Raw genomic sequence first — 25,981 nt, 5'->3', positions numbered from 1 at the left:
CCCTCCCCTTCCGGCGGGGCGGCGGTGGCGGCGGGCGCTGCTCGGCGCTGCTCGGCGGCGGCTGCTCCGCGCGGCCTCCCCCGGCCCGGCCCGGCCCGGCCTCCCCGGCCCCATGGCGCTGTGCAACGGAGACGCCAAGGTCAGTTCGGGGCCGGCCGCGGGCCCGCCGCCTGCCCGCCCGCCCTCCCGCCGCGGGCACATGGCGCGGCCTGCTCGCCCCCGCCGCTTTGTGCCGCCGAGGGGCCCGGGCCTCCCGCAGGGCCCGGCCGCGGCAGCGAAACGAGCCCGGGGCTGGCCGAGCCCGGCCCCGCTGCGCCTCTGGGGAAGTCTGCGGGAGCTGCCGGGCCCGGCCGTTACCCTGCGGCGTTCCGAAGCGGCTCGGCGCGGGGCGGGTCGCGGGGCCGCGCTGCCCCTGAGGTACCGGGGCTGGGCAGCCAGGAGCGGGTCGGTTGGCCGGTGTGGCCGGTGTTTGGTGGTCAGGCACAGGCAGCATTAAGAATCCTTGATATATAAGATGGTTTCCAGGTTGGCCTTGTCATTTAAATGAGCCAAATATAGATTTTTTCCCCCCATTTTTCTCTCGGGATGTTTAAGGCCCGTCCCCTGGCCCTGCTCTCCCAAGCCCCCAGGTGGGTGCCACCTCGAGGGCTGTCAAACCACGCGTGGCAGTTCCCCAAAACCTGCCATTTCTACGGGAGTTTTTGGAAATAGAGCAGGGGATGACAAGGCCCTCTCCCTAAAACCCTGCTGAGGGGAAAAAGAGCTTTTATCAGAGCCTGGAGCCTCCCCACCAGGCAGAGGGGCTGCAGCCTGGGCTCCCCACGTGCCGGTGCTGGGGGCGTTGGGCTGCCCCAGGTCCTCATCCTCCTGGCACGCACCCGGCACACGGACGCAGAGGCTGCGCTGCCATGTTGGCTGCACGTTGACAGCATCTGCTGCTTTCTGGATGTCATCAAATGGAGTTTCCCTTATTAAATTTGGATCCAAAACCTTGGAGCTGTGCCTTTAAATAACCGAAGCCAGATCCTGCCTGCCTCGCTGCTTCCTCCCTGCCCAGGATTTATGGTGGCGTTCCTGTGGGGCCCTGCTGGCAGCGGGGCTCCTGCAGCCTCACGTTGGGGCATGGCTGCGTTGTGCTGGGGTTTGCTGCGTGCGTGCAGGTGGTGCTGGGGGTGAATCCCTTTGTGCCTGGGTTAAGTGGCAGGATGTGCACTGGGATGTGGCACAGGGAGAGCGGGCAGCGTGCTGGGAGGGCCGGGAGGTGGCTGTGGCTCCGGGCCCACATCTGAGGGGCTGGTGGAGGAGCACTTTCTGGGCCACCGACTGCACGGTTTTGTTGTTTTTTTCCTGGTGAGATGTGCGTTGTGCTGCTCGTCTCACCCCATCCCTATGAGGCATTGCCTAAACGCCTTCAGCTTCACCTGAGGAAAAACCTGGCTGTAAGACGCTGCCTTCTGAGATCCTTGGGAGGGTGTTGAGGGGCTCCCAGCAAAACTCCGGCAACGAGCTAGTACTTGGAGCCTCAAGGAGCCAGCAGTTTGCCCTTTGAGCCAACAGCTTGGTTTTATTCCTAATTTTGTATTTATTACCGCAGAACACAAAGCTGCCCTGCAGAGGCGGCCCCCTCTCCTTGGCCCCCTCAGCTGGCTGGCAGGGCTCTGTCCCTGCATGGCATGAGCTGCAGCGCTCTCTCTGCAGCTATACGATTCAAGGCTTTTAATTTTTTTTAAAAAAAGGCACTAGAAAGGGTAGCAGCCCCAAAGTTGATGGCTGTGTGCTGCCAGAGCCATGCAGAACGCCGTGCTGTGCTGCAGGTTAGGGCGGCTTCCTTGGCGGCTAGAACAGCAGGAGCCTCCTGAGCTGTGGGTCGAGGGCTGCGTTGCCTGCTGCAAACACACGGAACATCTCTAATGTGCCAGAATAAAAGCTTGAAATGGTTGCGAGCTTCAAAATGTGTTCTGAGGTAGCGTTTGCCAAAGTAAAACCCTTCCCACTTTTTCCTTCATCGAGTTACATTGGCAAGGGAACAGCGTAAGTTTGAAGTTAAGGAAAAAACAACCCTGAAGCGAGAGGTTTCGTGGGCAGCAGAGGTTTTTCTGTGTGAATTCCCTGGTGTCTGGCAGCGCGGTTGAGTTCACATCTACCCCGAAGACCCTGCAGTGAGGGCATTTCCGTAGAACAGTGCCTCCACGGGGTCGAGGAGAGCTGTGGCTTTGTCCCACGTGCAAACTGCAACGCTGGAAGGCTGCATTCAAAAAAAAATGTATTAAATATTTAAGCAGAGGCATCTGTTCTCAGTTTGTCCTCTCTGCACTCTCTGGGGGGTGGTGTCGAGTGAAAGCTCTGCGGCTGAGGCAATGTAACGGGGGAAACTCATTTTTCCTCTGCCCTGCTCAGAGGGGAAGCCCCGTGCTGCTAATTACCGCGTGGAGCGCTGGGCTCTGCGCAGAGCTGAGGGATGGGGAAGCCAGAGTGGCCGTGGTGGTGAGCGGGGCCTGGTGCTGCGTTGTGGAAGGCTCCCCCTTAATTCGGGGAACAAGCTGCCGAGCTAATCTGCAGCACGTTTGGTTTCGGGGATGGGGACGACGTGTGTGTGTGCGAGCCCCCTGGGAGGGTCGTGCTGACCCAGCCCTGTTGCAGCCGGACAACGCGGGAGGAGAGCTGAAGGACGGGCAGCACCACTACGAGGGAGCCGTCGTCATCCTGGACGCGGGCGCGCAGTACGGGAAGGTGATCGACCGGCGGGTGCGCGAGCTCTTCGTGCAGTCCGAGATCTTCCCCCTGGAGACGCCAGCCTTCGCCATCCGGGAGCAGGGCTTTCGGTAGGTCACAGAGCGGGGCCGCGGGGCTGGGGGGCTGATGCCGCTCCCGATTGTACCCTCAGCTTGTCTGCAGAAGCACCCGAGTTTTGCTGGGTGAAACCTGGGCAGAAAGGCTACTTTTTCTACGCTTGCTTCTTGTTGCGGTGCTGTAAAATGTCATTTTAATCATTTTCATTTACAAATATGATGGAAGAGGCTGCATTTTAAATGAATATCCGCAGAAATTGCAATGGCCTTGCTGTTGTACCTGTTAAACCAGGGCACACAAGTTTTATGAGTTTCTAAAAGTGATTTCCGTAGTCTGACGATGAGAAGCTGGCTGTTGAAATAACTGTAGCTCGGGTGTCAGAGAAGTTGTGAGAAACGATGCCAAGCCATTTCTGGGAAGCAACTGAACAAACGTAGCTGGAAGTGCCACGCGTTGTTTGCAGCAAGGAAAGGGCTCACAGCTATGCAGTACTTTGTGCAGTTCTTTGGTTTTTTATTTATGCTTGCCGGGGTATGCCTCTGCTTTTTGTGAGGGGACAATAAATGCCCTGAAGGCTGCAAACCATCACAGCCCTTAACAATCCCGCAGCAGGCTGTACGTGCCTTCCTCACTTGTGCCACACAACAGATGCAGCAGCGCCGTGTTGCGGAATCACATTTTCCTAATCAAGGCTAATTAGTGAGGCAGCAAACAGGGCAAGTCGGATAGGAACTCAGCTGATCTCCTGCAAACAGAGGGGAAAACCCGGGAGCTGCTGCACCTCTCGGGCGTTTTGTCATGGCAAATAGTTGCTGTTTGAAATGCTCTCCGTTCAACAGGTCACCTCTCGGGGTTGAGGTCATGATTTCAGCTTATCAGTCACACAGACTGGGCACTCAACTTTGTGTCCCCAGCCCTGGTCAGTCATCTGCATGCAGGAGAGCGTGGCAAACACCAGAGCTAGCCGGGTGCCTTTCTGCAGTGACTGTTGTGAAAATGTGCTCACAGTTTTCATGCAGCATTTCGATGCGGGCTCCACGTGCCGTGGGGGTAGCCTGGTGTCCGAGTCACAGCGCCTGGCATCAAAAATGAAAACCAAACAGGCCTGGGAGCTGCCCTGTGCTCTGTGCTAAGGTTTGAGGTAGGCAGCAAGATGGAAGCCTTTGCCAAATTGGATTTCCATATTGCAGAGCCTTCCCCACAGCTCTGGCAGCTGCAGAGCGCTCCCCAGTGCTCCCGGCCAGGCAGCAGCTGTGGGTGCGGGGTGAGGGGGTGTCAGTCTGTGCGCTCAGACACGTTTCAGACCCGTGGCGTGGATCCTGAGGTCTGGACAGCAATGAGTGCATTAGGCTGTTGGATGTGGCTCCTGACAGCCTGTGGGCCACTACGAGCAGGCTTGCCAAGGCTAGTCCAGGCTGCTCTGGAGGTGGTTTAAGCCGAAGCAGAACGAGCTGCCTGCATAGCAAAGCAAGGTGTGTAACAGGGCATGGGGCTGCCGGCAGGCTTTCAGAACTGCACCCCACACTGCAGTGACTTCTGAGGACAGCTGAGAAGGCACAGCTGGCATCTTGGGCTGGCTTCTCCATTTTCCTCTCACACCTCCCAGTTCATTTTTGGAAAACCTTTGTGTTCTGTGGCATTTTCATTGGCATTCTTAATTTTAAAAATACTTTAGCCACACTTACAGATTAAATTCATATTAAGTTGTGCCCTGCACGTACAGCTCTGGAGCAAATGCCTCACAGAACCAACGGGGCTGTGGCTGGAGGCACCTCCAGGTCCCTCTGCCCCAGCAGGGCCACCCAGAGCAGGGCCCAGGGCCACGTCCCAGCAGCTTTTGGAGGTCCCCAAGGAGACCCCAGCACCCTGCAGCACCCACCCGGCACAGAATTGCTTCCTGGGGGCCGGAGGGGCTCACCTGCTGCTGCCCAGCACACCCGTGTCCCGCAGAGGTGCCGCCGACACCATGTCACGACGTTTCGATGCAGTGACACCCCCTGCCCGCCTCAGCACAGCCCACTTCTGCTGGCTAAAAATGGAAAAAATGCTTGTGTCGGGGCCTGCGTGGCAAACCCTCCAAATACCAGTAGAAAAACTGTTTTGTGAGGTGTACCAAATCCCCCACACAGCTTCCCTCCCAGCCCACGCTGCGTTTCTCGCTGAGGGATGTGACGTTCCCTGCTGCTGCCCGGGGCCGAGGCCTCACTGGGCCTGCTGCAGTGCCTCGCGGCCAGCCCCTGCTCTCTCATCCCCTTGTAAAAGCTTTAATTTTCTCTTACAGCTTGCAGTGGTCGCTTTCCACATGAACTGCTTGCACATTTGCTAGTCCCAAGGCCTGGCTCGCACCATCTCGCAGCGCAGTCACTGGGAGTTAGGGGCCGTGTTCGCCCCTAATTCAGAGATCTCTTCTGAACGCAGCTCTCCTCCAGATGGCACAAGCAGCGTGCAGTGTATTTCTGTCTTCATGTTCATGCCCTGCGCTTGGTCCTAGCCGTCCTGCTTCCCTCACAGTCAGCGCTCGGCTAGGAATCGGAATCACAGACACATTTTAAGACTGCTTAGATTTGACTTTGTTCAAACTGAGGAAATACTTCTCTGGCAAACTGCTGTTTCTGCCAGCTGTAGCGTAGCAAAGCTGAACTATCTGTATTAGAATCTATCTCGGGATATACAGAGTTACTAAGAGTGGTTTAAGTCCGTGTCACTGTTCAAATAAAGAGGTTTTAAAGTAAGCAATGCGTTTGAGTTAATTAAATCATGTCTTGCCTGCAGAGCTATCATCATATCCGGAGGACCAAACTCTGTGTATGCAGAAGATGCACCATGGTTCGACCCCGCGATATTCACAATAGGAAAACCAGTCCTTGGGATCTGCTACGGAATGCAGGTGCTGTGGGGAGAGCTGTTTGCCTGCTGCTGCCTCAGTTCTGACGCTAGCTAGAGCTGAGCGGCTGCAGGACCTGCTTTGCCAACCTAAGCACTGGGCCGTGTATGCAAAAGATATTTTTAAGGTGCTAATTGTCACTGAGCATGCTGGGTGCTCTTCTCTTGCTTCTACAGTATCAACGGCTTTTCTCCCCGTTTTACTGCTGTGAATTGAGTTCCAGACTGCATTTTTTGTCACAATAAATACACCCCACAGTCATTAACTAGTGCCATCTAATTGATACTGAAAAACGTGTCCCTCATAAACAGAAGTAGTTTTTACCTTTGTTTTTCAAGCATAGAATGTTTCTAGCATAGTTCTTAAGAGTGTTTTTTTTTTTTTAAAAAAAAAAAAAAAAGCACAAAACACTTATTCCTCTTGTGACTCTCTGGTGACCCTGCAGTGATCTAGTAGATCCAAGCTGAGTGAAGAAACAAACTCTCAAGGGGGCATAGGACAGGTTGGGTGCATGACTTCTCTGCGTGCATCTTGTTTTTTCAAGGTTAGCAATTTACTAGGCCTTCAGAGGTGCTGAATAATGGCTGGAAAAACTTCTTGAGAAAGGCTGGTAATTATGGAAACAATATTGGCACTCCCTCTTCTAAAGAGAAATGTGTGCTGTATTAAAATAGAAGTGCCTTAAAATGTCAAGCAAATTAAAAACCACGTTAGGTAGCCTAAAGCAGGGGAGTTTCTCTGGGCTGACTTTACGGAAGGAAATCAAATGTGTGTGTTAGCACACCACTACTTTTATTATAAAAGGATGGAATCAGTCAAGCACAGCAAGTACAATACCAAACTAAATCTAAATAACTTCTCACAGCAATGAAACAGTGTAGTCGGGAGGTGAAACTAATTTTTTTTAAGGTAGCAGTTATATCTGAAAGGAAAAAAAAATCTTTAATTTGAGAATTCTGGAATCTGAAGTGCGGATACCTCATCGTGTTGTTTGAAGTTGGATTTTAGAAAGAAAGAACTTGTTGAGAATTGTACTCCTCTGGTGTAAAAACAATTAGTAAGTCTCCTTGGTCACACAAATCAGACAGATCTTGCCTTATTCTCCAGAGCTGAGCAGCCAGATCTTGAGAAGTTGAAGCCTCTCTGAGCCCTTAACTGAAGGGCAGACGAGACAGATTTTTGTTCAGCTTCACGATTTTTCTGACAACTGGCATCAGATACTCAGTTGATTTGCAGAGCAATTATTTGTAAGTGCACGTAGATGTACAATACAGAATGTGCATTATTTTGCAAATCCCTACTCGTTGTCCACTGCTATGGATTTCTGTAACTCTCTGTGGGCAGCAGCAGTCCCTGGCTATGCTGACAGAAGGTCAGCAAAAGAGAATGAGCCCAATGCAGGGGGCATTTCATCAGTGTGATATTAGATGAGTATAATCATGAAAAACTAGCTTAGGATGCATTGGCGGGCAAGAGCTGTTGTCAGCTGCAGACAGAGCTATAAAGATTAAAGCGTTATTAAATTGTGCCATGCTTTTTCACATAAGCTTCTTGTTTCGGCAGATGATGAATAAAGTATTTGGAGGTACAGTGCACAAGAAGAGTGTTAGAGAAGACGGAGTGTTCAACATCACTCTGGATAACACGTGTTCGCTGTTCAGGTACGTGCACATTTTCAGGGATCAAAGCCATGTGGGTAATACCGGCCTGGAGATCGCTGGCTGGGCGAGAGGAAGCATGTGTTTAGGAAAATGAAATTGCACCCATGCTCATCATGTAATTTCACTAAAACCTTTACAACTGTGACTAAGCAAGTTGTGTGTTTAAACAAATACTTAGGCATAACTTCTCAGCTAACTCTAGAAACTTGGGTATGTTTGCTTGAAGTGTTGTATAAACCCCTTAATTCAAAGTCAAATGTCTTCATTGAGGCACCAGAAGGTGTACGGCAGCACAGGAATGTGGTAAGCTCTTGCATCCTCCTTGGTTGTGCATTGCTTTATGTTGGCTGGCACCTACCTAGTTTTTGAAAGGTGATAGAAAATCTGAAGCCATTCGTTTTCTACCTTCCCACCTTAGGAAGAAATCAGATAATCTTGGTAGTTCATCAACGCCCCTCAAGTTCCTTGCAATAATCATAATGGTTTATTCATTCCTGGAGGTCCGAGTTTATTAACTTTTTCCCTCTGCAGCTACTGTAGAACTGCCTAAAGTCTAGGGTGTCCAGAGCTGTCCTGAAGACATTGTGATTTGATCACAAAAAATTGGCTTCAGTGAAATAAAAAACAGGAGAATACATATCCTGACTGGCTCTGAATGGCTGTGTGTGTCAGAGAGGGGACGTTTCAGTGTTGGAATGTTTTAAAAACAACAACAAAAAACCTTCTGAATTCAGACAAACTACCTCTTGCATGAAGGCTGTGTTGTACAGGAACTTAGGGAGGCTTCAGTGAAGGGATCTCGGTTGGAGATTACTGTTTCTGCTAAGGAAATCCTGCACGTGTTTAAAAAGCGTCTGGCTGATTGGGATGCTTTCACTGGTTTTTAGGGGCCTTCAGAAGGAAGAGCTTGTGCTCCTCACTCACGGGGACAGCGTGGATAAAGTAGCTGATGGATTCAAAGTGGTTGCGCAGTCTGGGAACATCATAGCAGGTATTTATTTTATTCTGAAATTGTCTTTTGGTAGTCTTTGTTAAAGGAAGGAATAACGTCAGACTACCTAATTGGAACCAAATGGGAAAGGAATATTTCCATTTTTTAATTGCCAAACAGTTGAATTGTTTTAAGCAAGTTCTTGGATGTGTTTGCTTCCATGCTGCGTTGTCATGCTAAGAAAGAAAGAAATAGACATGGAAATGAGTGGTCTTGTTTTGAATTAGTGGTTTAAGGAAAATGTAACTAGATTTTTACAGTTCGTTTATGTTATTTTAAAGTATGCAAGTATTGTTTCTCTTCAGAATAAAATATTGCATTCCCTTCAGATAGGGGAGAGGAAAACATGTCCCATAGTGTGTGCAGTGTAAGTGGAGGGGTTTTTGCACTGTAATGGTACAAATCAAACATGGTTTAGTTATTAAACCTTGATTAACTTATTATCGAAGTTAGAGAACAATATTTTACATACTGCTCTTAAATCAGATAACTAATTAGAGAAAGTAGGCAAATTCTGAGTATTATGTAAATTCCCTTTTCAGATCAATTACGTTAGAAGGGCAACTTTTCAACTTCAAAAGGAAATAACTTCACTTCTTGTACCAGGAGTGTTAGTGTGAAGCTTGGATGGCAGATACCAGATTTCCTGAATTTCTCAATAGATCTGCTAATACTGAAGCAAGCAGATTCCTGCTACGAATGCTGTCATGTCATTAATCATTTATAGAAAACAAATGAATTGCACATTTTGGTGAATGACTTCCCAGTGACAACTCTGAAATGTTTCAACTCGCCTTTTTTATTTTAACATTTTTAAAGGACATGCAGTTTCAAAAGTAGAGCTTAATGGATTTGAAGCAGAAGTGTGTTTTTGCTGTGTGGATATGCATTTCACTTCCAATTCTTTTGCTATCCTCGTTTCTTTGCACCATTTAAGGTATAGCGAATGAATCTAAAAAACTGTATGGAGCACAGTTCCACCCCGAAGTTAGCCTTACAGTGAACGGAAAAATGATCCTGAAGAATTTTCTTTATGATATTGCGGGATGCAGTGGTACCTTCACGGTGGAGAACAGAGAACTTCAGTGCATTCAAGATATCAAAGAGAAAGTGGGTTCATCAAAAGTCCTGGTAAGTAGATCCAGTTGAAGTTGAAAGATGATTTGTAACAATCTGACAGAAATGCTGACGTAGTTAATCTGGGTAACTTGAAAAATGCAGAATTGTCATGGTTTGGGTAATACATTAAACAGGTTTGAGAAAGCTTGTACCCATTGCACAACGGGGTCAATATGTTGTTTGGCTTCTCATTTTCCTCCAAGTCATTGCTGGGAAATCAGTAGTTTTTCATCCTTGTAACTGTATCTGAATTATTAGTTAACACTTTCCCCCTAAACAGCTGAACAATTTTTTTTTTTTTCCTTTTTTTCCTCATCCTTAGGTTTTACTCAGTGGAGGTGTGGACTCAACGGTGTGCACTGCTCTCCTAAACCGAGCTTTAAACCGCGATCAGGTGATAGCTGTACATATAGATAACGGATTTATGCGCAAAAGAGAGAGTCAGTCAGTGGAGGAGGCACTCAAAAAACTTGGTATTCAAGTTAAAGGTACCGTAATTTCCTTAAATATCCTTAATACCACTAATGATGTGTCTCGTCTCCTAAAATGTACATTTAGGATTTTGTTTCATCAATTTGAATCATCCTCCATGGTTCACAGACTGCGTATCAAAGCATTGATGTTCATCTGGAACAACCTAGGCTGTCACAAAATTTCAAACCTGAAGCATTAAAGCCTAATTCGTGTGCTGGGATTGTACCCTGAAATGACCTGTCTCTTCTGTCCCTGGGGAATGGCAGCTGGGGCATGCCTCTGCTGCTGATGCTCACTCACTGTTCTGCGGGTGGACAAGCAATCCTCTTCAGCTGCTGCAAAAGTCATTCGATTGCGGTTTTCTTCAGTAGCTTGGTTAACAGCCCTCCACTGAGGCTTTGCTTCTTGTCCCATATCGCTGCCTTTTAGCACTGTGAGCTCATGTGGGTGATTCAATGTGATTATAGCCAGAAATCCCCTCCCAGGGCTCTTTCTCACTCTCCCAGTTTCTAAATGGGTGCTCTTTAGTTGCTTGTGGGTTGCTTGTTGAGAAGCAGTCTCATGGCTTCAAGCACTACATTGGAGAGGGTGGAAGGTGCCTTGTCTTGGCTGATAAGGTTTCGAGTTTTTGGTGCCCAAAGAAGGAAGTCAGAGAAGACATCTTATGTATGGATTGTGTGGCTGATGAGAGCTGCTTTATACTGTCCAGCTGGTTTGTTTTATAAGCTACAGCTGCCTCTTCCTGGGGCTGTCTGTGAGTAGTGTTGTCGTTGTCTTGTGTTTTGGTCAGGAAGTGTGGTTCTAGGTGAGCAACGCGTTCCACTAGGCTGCCAGTGTGAAACAGTGCAGGGAGCTTCCACAGCAGCTTCTGGCAGCTTGACCTGTAAAATCCTGATGCGGCGAAGGGCAGAGTTTGTTCTGCACACATCGATGCAGGATTCTTTTTGTTGTTGTTTTGTTTTAGTGAAAAGCTAGGCCTTATTCTTGCATTCTCCAAACAGATAAATCTGGGTGCTGGCAGGCTGCCAGAGAGACAAAGGAAGGGAATCCCTTTACTGGAAATGCTCCTTCTGGAGGTCGTGGAGTTCAGTGCTGGTAAAAGATGCCGGAGAGCCTCCCAGCTGATCTGTGCATTGAGAGCCTCTCTAAATCAAGAGGGATAATGTACCATGAGTAAATAGTGTATCATTTAATTGCAGCTGCAGAAGGGCCTTGGGGAAATAACTATCTTGTAACCATTTAAATAAAGCACCTATCTAAGAGGAGAGACAAGAACTGAACTTTCATCCTGTTGCCTAGCCTCACAGTAAGAAAAAATTGCCCTCCAGAGTATGTTAATAAAAGAAATAAAATACTTTTATAGCAGTTAATTGTTGAGGTATCAAACAGGCCTATTTAATGCAAACAATAGTTAAATGACTGAAATGTGTTTGTTTTTTTAAAACAGTAGTAATTCTTATTTTTTGCAATCTTACATACAAATATTTACTGATTTTGGCAACAAATTCCCGTAATTTCATGCAGTGGTGAATGCAGCTCATTCGTTCTATAACGGTACAACAACTCTGCCAATCTCTGATGAAGACAGAACTCCACGTAAAAGAATCAGCAAGACCTTGAATATGACTACAAGTCCCGAAGAAAAAAGAAAAATTATCGGTGACACCTTTGTTAAGGTAATGTGTATAATTATTATTATTTATTTTTAATGGTTTCTAGATACGTTTTTTTTTTTACCTCAGACTATTTCATTTTAAAGCTCTGTGCACTCAGTGGCATCAGTGGTTGTACAAGTAGTAGGTGACCTAAAAAGATGTTTGTGCATTACCCTGAGCCTGAAATTTTTGTCAGTCAATGAGTGGTCATCGCAGGAGTAACAAACAGTGCACTAGACCCACCAGCATCTTTAGGTGTATTCTATTGGTTGGCCATTTGTTCCTGTGGCATTGACTTTTATGTCCTGATTCCTCACCAAAAGGGTGAGTAACTCGAATTTGGGCACACTTCTGTTGTTTTGCCATTTCTCATGTCAGCTGTCAGTACTGGTGATGCAGGGAGAACATAATGCTTAACAAGCACTGGTGTTCCTGTGCTCTCAAGACACTCTTTCCATTTGCTTTTTAAAAAAATAAAAGCATGGCTTTAGGGGTGAATTTGAGCAGTAGGCTACTGTCATGATTAGTCTTTGAGTTTATTGTTCATGTTTCAGCAGCTCAGTAGCATTGTCAGGAACAATCTATTTAGACCCTTGATAACTGAAAAGTGGATCAAAACCCTTCTCTTTTTCTTCTGTACATCTTACAGATTGCCAACGAAGTTATCGGAGAGATGAACCTGAAACCTGAAGAGGTGTTTCTTGCTCAGGGTACCCTCAGACCTGATCTCATTGAAAGCGCTTCCCTTGTTGCAAGTGGCAAAGCTGAAGTCATCAAAACTCATCATAATGACACAGAGCTGATTCGGAAGTTAAGAGAGGAGGTAAATGAAAACGAGGATACTGCTGTTTCCTTCTGGTTCTCACAGATAGGAAGCTGATTACCAAAAATGTGCTGGAAAGTTTTGCTGGTACAGCTGGCCCGTGTTGATGTGGCCCTATAACTGTGAGGTTGTTTAGGTTCTATTCTAGTATGTTGTAATTTATTACACTTCTTTCTAGTTGCTGCATTCTCACAGTAGTCAGAATTCTTTCAGTATTGTCCAGCATTGGATACTGGGGAAAATACCAACAGATTGAGTGCGGATTCCTTCCATGTGAGCAATGCTGTTCACGGTGGCAAGCTGAAAACTTTCTCCTTGCTCTTTTGTGTTTTTAACACTCAAAACAAGCCTATGTCTCAATAAAGAAGCAAAACCAATACCAAATGCAGAACAGTACGTAAAGGCTTTCCAGACAATTTTAGTCTGATTCCGCTGGAGTTCATGATGTAATGGATCACTTACTCTTCCCTTTGTATCCTGGTCAGAACATCAATCATTAGGCAACCTTTTGTAACGGCATTGATTGCCCAGGTCGAGCACATTAGGGATTCAAGCAACAGCAGTGAGGGTGCTTTAGTGAAATGATTGTCAGCTCCAGTTGAAATTCTGCTCTTGAACTTCTTGGTAGCGTTCAGCACGACAGGCCTGGAATTCTCCTCCCTTGAGAGAGAATGAGAACAACGCATTTAAGTGAGGCGAAAGCTAGGGATAGCTCTTTCAGCTGCCTACAGGGATCAGCTCTCTCTGTTCTTAAGCAGCTTCTGCATCAAGTCACTGGTAGCCTGGTCAGCTCTCTGCCAGCAGTATGTGGAGGTGCACAATCTGTTTGCCAGCTGTCAATTTAAGATCCCACAGATCCTTCTGAAATGGCTCGCATGTACACCTGTGGGTAAAGATGGGGAATCTGCAGACAGTGCAAACACGGGGGATTGAACTGGTGACAGAAGGCAGTCTGAAGATGTGCAGCCCATGCCCTGTCTTTTTGATTGTATTCACAGTGGATTAGCATAATCTAAAGTCCAGAAAAGCTTTTTGAATACATTTCTCATGCAGCAGTCTTAAATATGAGCATATAAAGCAAGCGTAGGAGACTGCACCATTTTGCCTTTTCTGGCATTAGAATGGTGAACGTTCTGGCTATTAAAAATACTCTGAGAAAGAACCAGCATGTGAGACGTCAATCACATAGCAACCCTGCTGGAAGTTTCTGTTCCTGGTAAGTGCTGTGTAAGTGACCAGTCACAGGAGGCAGTTACCTTGCATGATCTGCACTTGTAATATTCATCGCTCTACAAAGTGTTTTCAAGGCTTTTAAGAGTGGTTTGAACATCTGGTGAAGAGAAGAACAGTCTGAATTTCTGAAGACAGTCAGAACCAGCTTGGCCTACAGGTGTATTTGCACTGACTGAGCCATTGATAGTTTTGGCACACACACAAACTTTCCTGTCTAATCCCCTCTCCTGTAACTGTTCTACAAAGCCTACATTCACATGAATGTTCCTTTCCAGTGTTTATGTAAGTGTTGGCAGCTGATGCTGTAAAAAGCAGGCCAATTTGACTGCCATGACCTAAACTTCTGAGGCTTTTTGTTTAAATCTGTGAGCTAGAGTGTAAATCACTGATTCTTTTTGTTTGGTTTTTTTTTTTAGGGTAAAGTAATAGAGCCTCTGAAAGACTTTCACAAAGATGAAGTACGAGTGCTGGGAAGGGAGCTTGGTCTTCCCGAGGAGCTGGTTTCAAGGCATCCCTTCCCAGGTATGAGAGTCTGTGCTACTTAGTGAAAGGCTACGGGTTGCTTAACCTGCAGAATAGATTTATGTGGGAGCATAAAACTGAACTCTAAACATAGAACGAAACTGATGGATTTACTGAGCAGGATCACAGCTTACTTAAGCAGGATCTTTTTTTCAGGAGAAGTGTTTGAGAGCAGCTTTATTATGTATAGTGATTAAAAGAAAAGATTTATAATTGAGTTCTCTTATAGCTGTATTTGTTTCTTTTTAGTTGTATAAGCCAAAGCAAGAATTATCAGTGAAGTGCAGCTGAATGCTGTCTAAGCTGTCAAATGTGTCTTGCTTGAAATAGTGGCCAATGGCTGCCTGCCCTTCTCAGGGGCAGTTGCTGTTTTGAAAACGATTGCATGGAGAATAACAGCAACAGTTCTCGACCAGAAAGCATCAAAATATATAATATAACAAAGTCCACATCCTTTTAAGAGGGGTATGCTTTTCTTTTTGTGTTTTTCAAATTGTCCTGCAGGGTGTGTAGTAGCCACTGGCAGAGTGCATAGGCTATCCTGCTAATGCACCAGCATCGCATGAAATTAAAGAAACCGTATTCAGGCATTTCCAGCAAATTACGTTTGCTTTTGGATCAAGTAGTTAAAAGGTTGAATAGCCTTCAGGGGTCTTTAAAACAGTGGAGACTCAACTATGATATAACCATCTCTTTCATCCAAGCTGCCTAGCAAAGGGAAGGAAGAGGTTCCCGTTTGCTTTAGCTTGCTACCCACCACGCTTCGTCACCACTAACTGCTGCTTTACACCAACTGCCAATTGAAAGTGTAGGTAAATAATGCTTACCTGTATTGTTCAGAAATCTCATTCCCGAATAAACTGCTTGCTTATGGTTTTGGTTTGGTTTGTAGGGTGCTAAGGCAGTGGAAGTATAGGTATGATGGCAAGCAATACTGTACTTTATGACTGACCTGAGGCTCCAGATGCTGTTACTGTTTTAGGTTAAAGTCAGCTTCAGTGTTATTTAGCATAATGTTTTTTCAACTTTACGCTGCAGGTCCTGGTCTGGCAATCAGAGTGATATGTGCTGAGGAACCTTACGTGTGCAAAGACTTCCCTGAAACAAACAACATTTTGAAAATAGTTGCAGATTTTTCTGCAAGTGTTAAGAAGGTAACAAAACTGCTCAATTCTAATATATACAAAAGTACTGTAATTCTGTAGCACACTGCTGTAAGATGGAAGGTTCTGAAAGTTAAAAACTACTTATTTGTGCACTTTGGGAATAACGTATTCCAGTCCAACTCCCTTGAAGCCATGTGGTACTGTACAGTAGAATTCTTGGAGCCATGGCTATGGCAAGTGTTGAGCAACTTCTGGAAAATGGAAGTTTGTGTACCTTTCAAATAGTAAATAAATTCTGTTTTAGTTAGAATTCATGGAGGTTAGGATTTCTGAAGATACTTCAAATCACACAGTATCGGGAAAAGGTTTTCCCTCCCTGAAATACTTGTAACTTTTTAGGATTGCATGTCCTGACAGTCACTGAGTGCCTGAGTGAAAGCACAAGAGGGAGAAACTAGCGCTTGCTAGATGTCCCAGCCAAACAAAATTATTAGTTGATGGTATTTAAGGTCTCAATCTGCTGACTGTTGTGACCTTCCTGATTACTGTAAGCTTCTCACTCAAGCTGAACTGCAGGGGTCTGAAAAGCCACTAGCAGAGGGTAGCTCTAAGTTACAAGGTCAGAACAACTTCCAGAACTTTATTGAAGAAACACTGAAGGGGGGAATGCTTACAGCTGCTTTTTCTTTAAAACGTGTCAGATTGCAGTGTTCTGTAATGTGATACTGCTTTGTTCTGTACCTGAAGTAAACCACAAGCGTGAGAAATACAGCTTTGAGAAAGAGAATAAACATAGAAAAAGAGCTTCACCTATGGCTTTGCAGAGCTTCAGCTTAAAATATGTGCAATTGCTTTCACTAAAAAGTTGTTGGTAGATAAAAGGTATCTTGTAAACAGTTCCAAGGGCTAACTGTGGACTAACTTTAGGCAGCTACTTAATGTCATTTGCATTGTGTAAATTCTGTTTGAGCTTTTGAGGGCTTTACTTAAAAGCTATTTTTCTGCGTCGTTGCACAGCCACATACTTTGTTGCAAAGGGTCAAAGCATGTACAACTGAAGAAGATCAGGAGAAGCTGATGCAGATCACAAGCCTACATTCACTGAATGCCTTCTTGTTACCCATCAAAACCGTGGGAGTGCAGGTAAATGAATTCATTCTAGGGATATTCTTAAAGCTGCTTCCTAGCAGCATGGTAGACTGCTGTGAAGCTTAAGAATTGCTGCTGTAAGGTTAAAAAGAAAGGGCTTGACTCTGGAAAATAAACATCAAAAGAAGACGGTACCTGTGTCATTATTGCTTGTCAGCGCTGGTAGCACACAGATGTCAAGAGATCTGAGCAGACACATGGGTAAATGCCAAGTATGCTGTTTGAGGATGTCATTACTGCTGAATAACGTCGGTCACTTACCACAGACAGTTTCTTCAGGCTGTTCGTAATCTTGTAGACCTCTGCCATAATCCTGTTGCCTCCTTCAAGGCTGAGGAGTCCTAGATTAAGTTGGTCAAAAAAAAAAAAAAAAGACAGCTTTTTACATTTGAACAAGTTTGTTCAGTTGAATCTGTAGCATAGTGTTTCGTTCCCTCTCACTCCTTTGCCAATGCCATGGGAGTTTTTGTGGGTGGTCCTTTGTATTTCTGTCGCTAAATGCTGAGCTGGCATTCTCGTGGAATTGCATATAATAACTTGGAGGATTTCTTTACTCAGTGATCATAGCTGTCAAGTGTCTTTTTTTTTGCATTATCAGTATTGAATTACAACCTTTATTATCAGCTTTATTATCTTGCATCTCTTCTGTAACTCCTTGCAGTCAGCTCTTGTCACTGTTTTAAACAGCAATATCACCAGCAGATTTCTGCACTTTGCCACAGGCCTTTCTCAGCTGGTGCCCTCAAAATCCCAATATTCAGTCAATCCCTGTGGTCTGACCACCTTGTCTGAATCTTTCCATTCTGAAAACTTCCCTTTTGTGTGCTAGTGTTAGCTGATGAGAGGTCTGTCTTACTCTGATTTTTCTCACTTACTTGGTGTTTCTGAGCAAACTGATTTCGGCAGCTTAATGTCTGCTAAGTGTTGACACAAAGTATGGTCCTGTAACTCGCAGGATGAATGGGGAAGGTAGTGTGAATTATTTTGGCAGTGAAGTTCATGTTCAATTACTTTTTTCTTTTTAATTTATAGGGTGACTGTCGCTCCTATAGCTATGTCTGTGGGATCTCTAGTAAAGATGTTCCACACTGGGAGTCTCTTATGTTTCTTGCCAGACTCATACCACGCATGTGCCACAACATAAACAGGTAAGTATTTGCCGTTCAGAAATGAACTGTCTTTATTTCAAAAGATCTACTTAATGTATGGAAGCTTTGCACTCACAAACTCTCCTGTTTAATCTCTGGTATAACTTCTACACATAATATGTGTCCTATATGGAGGTTACAAATGCACAACTGATCCAAGCTTAGGTTTATTTCTGGAATCACTAACTTGAAGAAACTCAGAGTTCAGCTCCTCATTTTAAGCACTTGATTAGACAACTTGCAGTTAACTTAGGCAGAATCTTTTTTGAAAGATGCCGAGCCTGTTGATGTGCTGTGATACCATGCGGCATCTTGCTTTGTGTCAGAAAGGGAATTTACATAGGACTGTCAACCCCAGTGGTATAAGGAAAAGCTCCAAAGCTGGGCACTTTAATCTTAATTGATGCTTCTTGTGAATATGCATTTTCTTCTGAAGTTGCTTAGGCATTAAGTCAGTTCCAGAGAACGTAAATCCTCCATGCCCAGCTGTAGACTTTCTGACAGAACTGTTTATAATTGCTTACAGCAAAGCTTAATTTTGTCACTTCAGTGACACCTGCTGAAAGAGCTGCTGTTCTTGGGGTGAGACCTTCAGCTGGAAGAAACTCATGTGCAGAGGGAACGAAAGAAGGCATGAAATCAGGATTGTGTGTGCAATGTAAAAGTTTGTGCTGCATTTACGGCATTGCTGTTGTTTTTAAGCTCCTTTTGGGTTTAATGCTTCCCTCCTGAATGTACTACTTCCCTGGCACCTCTGCCGGATCAGGGTGTGTTTCTCAGATTTTTTTGTTGGTGTTGATAGAGACATTGAAGGGAGCTGGGAAAGCTGGCAGTTTGAGGAGTGCGCTGAAATAGTTGGGCTCCTGCCCAGTTATGCTTGCAGGCTTCATACTACAAACAAAAATAGGGAATGTGAGGTTTGAATATTTTCCTGCTTTGGATTTTAGACGAGCGTTCTTGATTTGTATCTACAAACTCAAACAACTTGTGTGAATGCATCATGGTAAATCCTTTTGTGAGGCCAGTCGGTCAGTGTTGTACTTTGCTTTTTGTTCAAGAATGTATGAAACAGATTAAAACGATCAAGTTGTTGTGACTGGCTTGAATTCAGAAGATAATTTCAGAAGATAATTTAACAGATGTAGTGATGTAGTTTTGTAAACAACAGTGTTAGTGCCCTGTGATGAAAACACAGCTATTCCTTAACAAACAAGGTTTACTGTTCAGTGATGTGGCTTTGGTGGCTTCCTCATAGAGCAGAAGACAGAAATTGTAAGTACTTAAGTAGCTTTCTTAGCATAATCTTAACTTTTACTGACATCAAAGTAAAACTGAAAAAACATCTGCGATACCACTGAGTTAATATTGCAAGAGCATAATCCTCTGAAAAACTGAATAAGTAACAGCGGGGCTATTGCCAGGCTCTAGCAAACCAAAATAAATGAGTACATTTGACTTGCAAAGCTAGTACTCATGTTTATAGAGCATATCCATTAAGTTATATTAAGTTCTAGCTAGTGGCTAAGGAGCAAAAGCAGATATTCAGCTTTTTTTTTCAGGTTTCATTATCTTTTCTGCGATACTAACACTGTAGTCTTCAGGCAATCTGTTTCATTCCACTTAAACAAAACGTGTCCCTGCCATCTGGCTTGTTTTTCAGGGTTGTGTATGTGTTCGGTCCACCAGTCAAAGAGCCTCCCACCGATGTCACGCCCACGTTTCTGACAACAGGAGTCCTCAGCACTTTACGTCAAGCTGATTTTGAGGCTCACAATATTCTCAGGGAGTCTGGTAGGTATTTAGCCTAGTCCCATGAATTAGGCTATTGTTTCAAGATCCTTCACACCACAGCTAGAGGAGAACTTTCTCACAGCCGGGTATTGCCTCCCCCTGATCTGCTTCCAGTTCTCCCACACAGGACTCTCTCAGTGCCTAGGTACTCTCTTCTCCTCGTGGAGATTTGCCTCTGAAACCTTACACAGCTTAGAGGTGTGAAACTTCTGCAAAAGCCACTGTTAGCCACCAGAAAGTCAAATACCAAAGCAAAGAAAGTCAACCAAATAGTCAAGCAGATATTTCTCCTTGCTGATGATTCAGTCATCAGTATTTGTGTGAAGTAAATGAACCATGCAAAGACACTTGGCATGGTTTCAAAACTGTGCTTTTATGTGGAAAGAAGAGACCAAATACTAAGTTCTTAATGGTGATGGTGCAAACCACCTGTGCCAAAGTGGTTTCGTGTTTTTTTAATTTAAAGCAGGTACTGCATTTGTAAATCCAACCACTTGAGGCTAGTAGATGGCATAATATTTTTTAAACATTTAACATCCCACTATGCGAAGGGACAACTCAGTTCTTTTTGGAATGTGACAGGCTGATTCTAGGAACGTAGGAGTTCTGAGGTTTGGGTTTGGTTTTTGTTTGTTTGTTTGTTTTTCCTTAATAACAGCTGAAGATGTGATGTATGTGTGATGTACGCCTGGGGAACAGTTCATCAAAAGTGTATATTTTGTAAAATCAAGTGACAAAGGATATCTTTTTGAAAATGCATATTCTGCTTGCAAGGCTCTCTTACCATAATTTGTACAAAAAGAGCCTCAAAATCTTATGATAATGCTGTCAGTTACATCTGTAAAATTAGAGATTTGTCTTGCTGTTGGTGATGCTTGGCTTTGAGTGAGTCAGTCCACACAATAAGACTTGGGTTAGCATGGAGTGAAAAGCATCCTGGTGCTGGCAGGTCAGGCTGGTGCAAGCAGAGTTACGAGACCCCCTGTCAGTGTCAGAGTGCCTTGGCACTCCGCCACACACCTGAATCTCCAACCTCTAGGTAATTTCAACGGTGACATCTAGGGTGCTGGGTATTGGCTTTCAGAAGGGCATATTAAAGCAAACAACACAAAAAGCATCTGGAGTTACCAACAACAGAGAAAATTAAAAACTTTCTTTTAAATATGTCAAAGACATCAAACTACTTTCTCTGGAAGTTAAAGAAGGAATTGCTAAGTGGTAAAGCACTCTACCATGGCAGTTGCTCTTGTCTTGGTTTCACTGATGAAGACTGAAAGTTTCTCAAAAGATACATTTTTTATGGGAGTGACTGTTTGTTGGGCTTGATATGGGAATAGCATGCTTATGCTGGGTTGGAAGGAATTAGATCCTGAATTGCAACCACTGTCAATTACAGGGTTAACAGAGATTTCCTAATTTTGTTCTGCATGCCTGCAAACGCTGAAGATTATTTCAAGTGGCAATTCAGTGTATACACCACTAATTACATAATTGGATAATCAGTGGGATCTTCTGAGGTGTGGCAGTGAAAAAATCGTAGAACTACCATGGATCCTTCTGTGTTATTGGAGCTCTTAGTGTAGCGTTTGGAGTACGTGTAGGGAAGTGCGGTGAGCTTCTATCATGTTTGTGGGTTTTAAACCAAAACAAAACGATTTTTTTTTTTGAAGGTTACGCCGGAAAAATTAGCCAGATGCCAATAATCTTGACACCGTTGCATTTTGATCGAGACCCCCTACAGAAGCAACCTTCTTGTCAACGATCCGTGGTTATCCGGACTTTCATCACGAGCGACTTCATGACTGGTATTGCAGCAACTCCTGGTAATGAGATTCCAGAAGAGGTAATACGAATACGGGTGTTCAAGTTTCTTTTCAGAATGATCTGGTGCTGTAGGTGACTTGTTCTGCCTTTCTTCTCTGTTTCTTGATTGCTTGTCTTGATTCTGATTCTTCTGGGAGAGGATCTCGTTTTTTCTGTGGTGGTTGGGAAAGGTGTGGTGGTGCTCTGGGAAGAGCTACCAAAATGAGAAGCTGGCAGTGGTTTCTGATAGAAGTGACAATCCAACAGGCTTTCCAGCACAGCTCAGCCAAAATACCATACCCTGGAGAACAACTGCCAGTGGACACTCTTTCCCATAGATGCTTCTTTCTGTTATTTTTTAAACTTTAGAGCTCCCTTTTTTGCTTTAAAAGTTCATCCTTGCACTCAGGCTGCTACTTTGTGTTTGAGTGTGGGTCAGCTGGAGACAAGGGTCTGAAAAATGCCTGAAAATGATTGATAGCAAAATCTAGCAGTATACAATAAAAGGTAATTTTCAAGAAATCATTTGGAAGCTGAAGAGCTGCTACCTTAAGGGAAGCGTATTGTGTTTGACGCTGGTTTATTACCAGTGCCAGAAATCAGCAAGTTCCGAACATAGCTACAGATATCATAAGCTAGAGGTTTCCTTTAAGTTGTTTTCATTTCTTAACTAGTGATAATATTCTAATAGCTATAGGCTTTTTCTTTCCTGTTCACAGCAAAATTAGGATGAACAAAGTTTTCCTTTTTTAATCTTTTGTAGGATAGTTTTCATCAGGTCTGCATTACGTGTTTTTTTTTTTTCTGATTTTTTTTTTTCTTTTTTCCACCACAATAGGTTGTGTTAAAAATGGTTGTGGAGATAAAGAAGATTCCTGGCATTTCTCGGGTGATGTATGACTTGACATCAAAACCACCAGGAACTACAGAGTGGGAGTAATTAACTTTTTTTTATTGAAGTACTGTGTGCAGTCTAAACCATATCAGAAACCATTCCCAGTGTTGACATGCAGTACTGTGAAAGAGTGACTGGAGCTGCTACATCCCATCCGACTCCTCCTGGAGCGTAAATCTGCAGTTTAGAGCTGTGTGGGAATAACTGAGCGGGGCTGAGGATTTGTACGGGTAAATGATCCTGGCAGCGTTGCCTGTGCGCAGACAGATTCCTCTTGCTTTGGCCTTTGTCTTACTGTTCCTTCGCGTTTCCATGTGGTTTATTGTAACTGTCATTTCAACGTCTCTTTGTTTTTGTACACTGTGTATAAAGAGACAGTTTATTTACTTCTACCAAAAGCATTGTTACAGCCTAAAAATGTAAAAAGAATACTTTGTGACCAACTGCTTTTGAACAGATTTATTATAAATAAATATTTTGCCAAATGGAGTAGTGGGTACTGTTGAGTTGTGGAATTAATGTGTATCTGTTGTGTACTGTTAAGCCTGTTCTATATTGTTTGACGTATTAGCCCATGGCAATAATGTTGAGTTCCAAAAGAGCAATGCTGAAATGTTACGAAATTACTTTCTGTCTGTCTGTCTGTCCTCGCTCCCTCTCGCATCACTTGCTAGGTGTGCTGGCTGGTAACAGGCGTGTGTAGGCTGACTGATCTCCAGCGTACAGGTCCTGCACGCGTGCGTGTAAAGTCACAGACCGTGAGGTGTCCTGTGTGCTTCTGGGGACTCTCAGAGAAGAGTAAAAGTGAGAGTGCAGCTGTAAAAGCTGTGGCACCAGAGCTCCTGGACATGCAAATCCTGTTTCTGTTCTCCAGCGCTTATGCATCAGTCCCTTCACAGCCTGCTGCCCATGTGCTTGCGTTATACTTGATGACATTTTATTTTCTACACTTTCGCTGTTACGGGATTTTTTTTTTTTTTGGTATGTATTGTACTTAGCTTGATTTTTAAAATCCTGGTAGTCATTAGTGTGCAGTCGCAGTACTGGAGGTGACATACCCAACCGATACCGGTTCCTTCCATCACGTGTATTCTGCTGTTTATGTAGTTAAGCAATAATTTGAGAGATGGTTACTTTGGACGCCTGTGCTTTTCTGTTCTATCGAGGCAAAGCTGTTTCATCCACCTAACAATGTCCAGCATGTCCTGCAACTGCTGTCTGTGGAGGTGCAGCGTGTCGCAGCTCTGCCCTCAGCAGCTTTCTGGGGACCTCCACCAGTGGAACTGCTCCTGTGTACCCAGGCTCGTCCCTTTTACCCCCCACTTCTTGAACAGTTGCCTTTCATTCAGCTGCAGGATGACCATGGCTTTATGAGGGTGAAATGCTTGGTTTAAACTGTTCAATAACATGGGGTATTTTGTGGCTGTAGCTGCCTATATTTCCACGTACGTAGATTTGTGAACTGGACTAGCAGTTGGAGTGTTTGTTCTGTGTTCTGTTGCTCGCACATGTTTTCCTATGGTTTTTACATTTACCGCCTACACCTAATGGAAATTTAATTTCTGCTTATCAGATATGGCTACTTTGTGCAAACATTATTTTTGCCTGTATTACTGAGAGATTGCTTTTCACTGGGGGAAGGAGATGGCGAGTCCCAGCCCTCTGCTCCTTGAAGCCACTTCAGCCGCTGGGGAGCGCAGCAGCCCGGCAGAGGGTGGGCGTATCCTGGGCTCCAGAGAGCTGCCCCCTGGCCATGGCTCTGCCCCTGGCAGCTTCTGTAGCTCGAACAAGTTGGTCCTAATCGATACAGATCTCAGCTGCCTCATTTCTAAAATGGGGCAGCAGTAGTCACCCACGTCCACTATGACCTCTCTGAGCTCTCTGAGGAGCTTTTTGCTATGTAAATGAAGCGTTGTTAACACAACTTTTCTTACTGGACTGTGATCTGTAAAAGCTGCCGGTCAAAGCCCCTCTAACTCAGTGTTTGCTTTGGCAGAATCCATTTTTACAGCATGGGTTCTGTTGAAAGCAAACTTTTAATATATATCTCATTTCAAAAATCCCTAATGAAATCATGGCCTTATAGTACATTTACATTTTTCATCAGAAAAAGCTGAGGATAGTTGTTTTCATTATTGCGTTGGTATCTCATACGTAAATGGTGCAACGATGAGAAATAAATCTCGGTGTGATGCAGAAACACTTCAGCCTTTCAGTGCTGTAGCAGTTGTTGCTTTCTGTACGTAGGCTCGCTCTCACTGCCGCTGCCACGTTGTCGGTTACCTTGACAGCAAATAGGGAAAACAGAAGGAATAGCTAAAAAAAACAATGCAGGAGAATATAGAGCACCTCTTAAACCCCAAACCGCCTCAGTTCTGAGTGAGACACTTCTAGCTTCTCCCCGTGTAAATAATTATGCAGTGTAGAGCCACGTAGTTCTGGTGCAGCTGGCAGCACCCGTGGCTAGCAGTGGCTGTGTCCATGTGCTGGGGCTGCAGCCCCCGGGCCCCCCGACCCATGCCTCCAGCACGCCGGGGCTGGATGCTGTCGGCTGCTCGTGGTGTGCTTGGTCCTTTGGGTTGCACCTTACCTAGGGGTGTAACGTGTACCTGCAGCCGGGGTGGCAGACACTTCACATCTAACCACGTTGGTTGCTTTCATGTCTGTAACGAAATGGAGCTTGGCAGCAATTCCTGTACTCCGTAGGAACCTACTTTTTGGGGTTTTGTTGTTTTATTTTTTAAGCCAGAAGGGTGAATACTGAAATGTGTAGGCATAAACTATTGCACTATAAACAGAACGTCTTACTGAAGTGGAATTTGTGATCTTCCCCCCATTGACACCTGTGCCATGCGTTTTGGAAGCGGTGGGTTGTTCGTAGGAAGGTCGGTGGTGTTATCCCAGCGGTTCTTGGGTCTTTTATGTGTATAGGACAGCCAGATGTGGAGAGAGACATAGATACTCGGTTCACTTTCTTTTAAGAAAAATTAAAAAAAAAAGAAAACCCACCTATATTTAGCACTTAGTTTACAGACTAATAACCGTAGCTGCCCTGTACAGTTGTTCACCTCGAGTCTTCAGTAAAACATGTCAGCAGTTAGAGGAATTTGTATTGGGGGCATTCCCCGTCATTCTCAATTTTTAACATTTTTCTGCTTGTGAAATGATAAAAGTACTGTGAGCCTTAATTTTTATCCACAAATAAAAATATTATGTTTGAACCTTGGTGTGACTGATTTTTTTTTGAGGGCTTTTATTTACGCTGCAAATGGCCGCTCTGTTCTGGGCCGCACTCCCTGGCTGCCAGCCTTGGCAGGGCAAGGGACAGAGCTGTCCCCTCCCTGGTGCCACCCTCTGCGTGCTTTCATGCTGGGGTAGAAGCACTTTGTCCCTAAAAAGCGTGTGGGGCTGATCTGGGATCAACGTGGCAGATGTATGGCGCTGTGGGGACGAGGGCCCAGCACCGACCCTGGGCTGAGTGCTCGCAGGCCCGGAGCCGCTGAGCCAGGGCTCGGGCTGAGGATGCTCCCAGGTGCTCTGTGGAGCCGGTGGGTGTTTTTAGTCATTTCTGTAGCACCCATCGCCATGGTAACGCAGCATCAAGCGGGCAGGTTGTGGTTCTCCAGTGGGCCTGCTGCTTGTGCTGCTCCGGTGGCGCTAACCCACCAGGCCCAGAGTCGGGATGGGGCTCCTGGCCCCGCAGGGCTGGGGCTCACGGCGCAGCCTTCGCCTTGCTGCAGCAATGCATCTCGCTGGGCCTGCCAGAAGAGGGCCAGGAACGTGCGAATGCATCAGGACCAGCTTCGGGTGGGCTGGGTGTTGAAATTTCTCTTTAAAGCCCCAAGTACCTCGATATACCTAACCCTCGGTTGTGTGAAGAGGTGCAGAGACTCCCACCGGTTTCCCCCAGACTCTGTTCTTGTGGCTTTCTCGGGGT

General features: G+C 45.2%; 1 protein-coding gene across 1 annotated transcript; it reads left to right on the top strand.

Moving 5' to 3' along the window:
* Nucleotides 1-8: 8 nt before the first annotated feature.
* On the top strand, nt 9-25,265 carry GMPS (guanine monophosphate synthase). The gene is made up of 16 exons (XM_084291959.1): nt 9-139; nt 2,641-2,822; nt 5,563-5,677; nt 7,238-7,335; nt 8,223-8,326; nt 9,264-9,457; nt 9,768-9,933; nt 11,444-11,595; nt 12,224-12,397; nt 14,047-14,152; nt 15,191-15,306; nt 16,276-16,401; nt 17,440-17,555; nt 19,216-19,346; nt 21,017-21,189; nt 21,988-25,265. Exons 1-16 carry the CDS (start codon nt 113-115, stop codon nt 22,087-22,089), a joined length of 2,082 nt encoding a protein of 693 aa, XP_084148085.1. The 5' UTR covers nt 9-112; the 3' UTR covers nt 22,090-25,265.
* Nucleotides 25,266-25,981: the final 716 nt, after the last annotated feature.

This window comes from Netta rufina, assembly GCF_964035555.1.
Source record: "Netta rufina genome assembly, chromosome: 9".
NCBI lineage: Eukaryota > Metazoa > Chordata > Aves > Anseriformes > Anatidae > Netta > Netta rufina.
The sequence above is the reverse complement of the archived record's forward strand: the minus strand, read 5'-3'. Positions and strand labels throughout refer to the sequence as shown.